This window comes from Uranotaenia lowii, chromosome 3, assembly GCF_029784155.1.
Source record: "Uranotaenia lowii strain MFRU-FL chromosome 3, ASM2978415v1, whole genome shotgun sequence".
NCBI classification, from domain to species: Eukaryota; Metazoa; Arthropoda; class Insecta; order Diptera; family Culicidae; genus Uranotaenia; species Uranotaenia lowii.
The window spans coordinates 287200893-287205666 of NC_073693.1; the positions used below are offsets into that span (position 1 = coordinate 287200893).

The window sequence follows — 4774 nt, forward strand, 5'->3', positions numbered from 1 at the left end:
AGCCATCGGTTAGTTGTGACTGAAAGCTAAGGCTACGATCATTTAGTACCCGTGAGTTAAAAAAGCGTATATTTTAAAACCCCTTTGTTCGATCGAAAAACTTTCTATGGAGAAATTGAAGATGATAATATGATATTTAATGTAAAAATATTTAAAAAATTATTTACCATTGATTATAGGAAATACGCTTTGTTTTGAAATTTATCATTTATTGTTGCACACTTTTTTTCAGTCTTGTACTGAGCTATTATCTTTACCACAGATGCAGAACATTTGCAAAATCATGATATTTTAAATGAATTTACCTGAAAAAACCAATTCGAATTTGATGGAAACATAGCCACGAGCAGGAATATTGAAAAAATTGATATCTAAAATTCGATTTTTACATGAATTTCTTCATCCATCAGAACACATCTGTCCGTTGCGTTAAAATCCGGTTGTTTAAATTGAGACCTATGTAACCGCAAACTATTTGTTGTGGCTGGTTCTCTTTTAGTCAGGCAACGCTTTGTGACGACCGGAGACGGATTTGCTGTATAAAGTCTGTTCCACATAGAATCTGGTCGGATAAAATAGATCATTTCTCCGCAAAGAAATAACGTACAACAAAAGTAAAAATGTCATTTTGTAGGTTTTTTCATGGTTTTGCCACATGTCTTTAGCCCTTAACCATTGCCCAATATTTCTCGATGGGACGAGAATCCGGACAGTTTGGTGGATTGATACTTTTTGCAACAAAATCGATCTTGTTCTCCTTATACCACTTAACGACATCCAGGCTGTAGCGGCAGCTTGCCAGGCCCGGTCAGAACTTCACCGGACCTTTGTGGGACCGAATGAATGGGAAAACCCTCTTCTGGGGACATTCTTCTTTGTAAACATTTCCATTCATTGTGTCCCCAGTGATGAAAATCTTAGTCTTCTTCCCACAACTACAGATCCCTTGCCAAATCATCAACTTACGAGCAAATTTATCTGCGAAAACAAACTTGAATCTACCCCCTTTACGCTTCGCAAGGTAAAATTTGTTACCGAGTATTTGTCCAAAATCCATTTTGACGTAAGTTTCGTCGTCCATCATAATGCATCCGTTGTAGTTGTTCAACACTTTCTCGTACATCTTTCTTGCCCTGGTTTTGGCAACCAGGTTTTGTTTCAGCGTCCTGTTGGGGTGTTTGCTTGCATGATATGACCGCAAGCCTTCTCGCCAATAAATTCGTCGAGCTTTACTGTGGTTCGTCTTGAACTTTTTCGCCAAATCACGCAAGGAGATTCCAGGATTATTGTGAACTGATCGAATTACCTTTGCTCGCAGCTTCCGGACATATGTTCCACTTTTACGCCTGGTTTGTTTTGCTCAATCCACCGTAAGGGTCTCCCGGTAACGTTGCAGCACAGAATTTACAGTCGATTTTGGATATTTCAGGAATTTCGCGATCTTTACCCCTGACCACATCGGTTTCTCTACGTGAGTGTGCAGAATTTTCTCTCGCCTTTCGCGTTCCATCGTCAATAACTTCTGACTGACTGCTTCAATCTTGATGAAATTTTCACCACTAAGTAAACAAACCATCCGGATCAAAATACTTTCAATAGAATCGTGATGTAACAACTAGGGGCGCTGCAGTAAATGAAAAGATGCGACCAGATTCTATGTGAAACAGACTTTAGTTTAGCATTCTGCATTCGGTTATTCTTCATAACCATATGCTTTTAACCATGGTTTCGATCAAGGGTTACACTATGATGCTTGATTTGAAATTTGCGAGTTTTTTTAAGAATCGTGTTATACTTTCACGCACTTATTCACACAGGGAAAGAAGTTGTAGGAAAAAATCATTAGTTTAAGAGTGTTCAAGTCGATGATGATGAATTTTCGAGGTAACTGTGCAACATTATTTTTACCAATGCATCGTAAAATTGACAAGATAGCTCTTTTCATAACCAACACAACGCTGCCAAAATTTTACACATCCGAACCCTAGGAATGTAGCTATCTCCGGAATGAAGTGCCCGAATACTAAATGATAGCCTTTGTCAAAATCTTACTCCTTGCGGAAAAAATATTCCAATTATGTATTACCCTACGATTATTAGAAATTATCATGTTTCTCAAACAATCGAAATACTGCAGGTATTGCCAGAATAAATAACAAAATAACTAGAATAAACAATCCTGTCAACCCTCTGCAATTTTATAGGACTAGATTATCTGTGTTCTCATCAACCTTTTTTTTTTGCATACTTTACATTCAACATCATCATGCAATTGCTGCAAAATGCTGCATTTTTAGTAATAATAATGTAGAAAAAACTATTAAAAAAATTCTTTTATTTCTTTGTTCTTTGTAAATTTGCAATACATTACATATTTTTGTGGATAGCAGCTGTTGTTTAAGAGATTCAACCAATTCATTAAGAGGACCACAAATGTATTAAGATGACCCTAAACTAAGAAATCCGAATCATGAAAACCAAACGCCAGAAAAGTTATCTATTCAAAAATGAAGTACTAAGTGTACAAATGCCGTACAAATAGCTCCGTTTCGAATAAGGGTTAAGTTGAGATAAATTAATTGTAATTGCTCTACTCTCTGGAGCCACCACTTGAAACAATGCTATCAAAAATATCTCCTGACCTGATCATCTAGTAAGCAGCCCAAACAAACAAATCCAATCACAGTAGTCGTTCGTTTCCTTTGTCAAATTATTTAATAGTTGCGTAAATTTCTACACCTAGTTTCTCGTTCTCGTCCTGTTAAAGGACTGGAAGGAGAGTTCCGAAATTACCTGTTCCTGGATTTCGATCAAGGCCACCAAATTCTATTTGCTATTTGTACCCGAACTTGATTGAACTTATTGAACATGGAAACTTGTGAAGTCATCACCGGGTGAGTTTACCGTTTTCCTTTCCGTCGTTCCTTAAGTGTGGAATTCCGACACTTTTTTGTGCAAATGACAACGGGAGGACACCTGTTCCGTTCGCAACTTTTTTTTTGCTGTCTCACTAATGTAGTTTTTATCGATCAAATAAACCAATCCGGAAACACAAACGTTATAACTTTCACACGGAAATTAAACTCACACCTTCCTCAACATACATACACATGTGAACATAAACGTTGCAATCGTAACACGATTCTAGTGCCGATTGTCCTCCGGAGGTGTGTTGCCCGGAACCGGAAGCGGACTGCTGCTATGCCGAGCCAACAACGAACACAGATCAGCTGGTAACGCCGATCATCGGGGACAGTCCTTGCGTCGTGGACCCATCGTGTCCAGCTGATCCCTGTCCAATGGTTTGTGGACCAGCCCCTGCCCAGTGCCAGAACTGTGCCTGCGGCAAGCCGGATTGTGTGCCGAAGAAAGTGGTAAGCTCTGGATCTAACTTTATTAAACCAAAAAAAAAATTTCATTAATTTTAAATTAAATGTTTCAAAACAGTAGAAAATTCTTTTCAAGTTTTTCTGATTCTTGAAAAAAAAGTTAGAAGTGTTGCAGCTGGATTCGTACTCTCGGATTTATCCTTAAGGAGGCTCACAACCATTTTTATAGAGGTCCTAAATAGTTTTTATGTTTTAAAATTGTTCATTAAAAACTTGGATAAATTTGCATTTCAAATTTGACTTTAGATCAAAATTAAAATTTCAAAGGATCAAGATATAAATTCGAATAAAGTTATTAAGATAGTTAGTTTAAGTTTATTTTTCGAAATAACGGTCATCTGTACTCAAAATTGAAATCGATAATTCATGTATACATAACAATGAATCTTCAAACAATTCACATTCAAATTTCATACCTAGAGTTTATGATCAAAACAAGAATTCCGATTTCATACCAAACTAGAAAATAGACTTGAATGACAAGGCAGAAAGAAAGTTACAATCTGAAATCTAAATCAAATTACATTAAAAAAATCCTTAATACAATTTCAAAATAATTTCATAGAATTTATATAGTTCTAACACCTACTTAACTTTCATTCTTTGACATTAGTACGGTATTTAAAAAAAGCGTAAAAAAAGGGGTCGAAATTTAATAAAATAAATCATAAAATTTGTTTGATAATTTTATTTGAAATTTTTTAGAAAGAATGCTGATTAAAAGCTAAAGTTTTGTATTTTGAATATGAATTAGTTATTTAAGATTACCGGTGTTTCATAAAATTTAGGAAATTAGTTTTCGGCAGAACCAAAAACAAACCCCAAATTAAAGGAAAACAATAAAAAACTATCTTTGAATCAGACTTCGGTTAAAGACACTTAGTTCTTATGAAACAACAAGAATAACGGACATTTTATCAAAACTCAAACCTCGATGTTTCAGATTCAGAATTCAATATCAGTAGTAGGTAAATGAAGTCTGCAGGGTCGAGTTGCGGAACTAACATAGATTCAGGTTCAGATTTCGTTTCATTCAGAAGGCTGAAATCAGAATCAGAATTTCAAATGGTCGAGATTCGACTAGACGCCATCAGGAGTTTTTTGAGACACTTGAACTTTATATGCAAATATTTTCATCTAGGAACAAGATATTCGATGTTAAAGAGCTAGAATCAATAGTTAATAATTGTATTTGGTTTTGCGATATAGAATAAGAAAATTTAGTTTCTGTTATTTTCAAATAAGGTACACCGGGGTAAGTGTGGACAGGTTTTCGTATAGTTCAACTTCAAAAAATCATTAAAAAATCAGCAGTGGAGCAATGTTGATAAATTGACGTTCAATGTGATGCAGAACATGTTGTTTACAAAAGCTGAAGAGATGAG

The 4774-nt window shown here is 35.5% G+C and overlaps 1 protein-coding gene across 1 annotated transcript in view; it reads left to right on the top strand.

The window, feature by feature from the left end:
• Positions 1-2421: 2421 nt before the first annotated feature.
• The window catches only part of LOC129753538 (sperm mitochondrial-associated cysteine-rich protein-like), a 3918-nt gene continuing 1565 nt past the window's right edge, over positions 2422-4774 (top strand). Inside the window, exons 1-2 of the mRNA XM_055749361.1 lie at positions 2422-2894; positions 3149-3378. Of these exons, the coding sequence (XP_055605336.1) occupies positions 2869-2894; positions 3149-3378 (256 nt within the window). The 5' untranslated portion in view covers positions 2422-2868. The remainder of the gene's footprint in view (positions 2895-3148; positions 3379-4774) is intronic.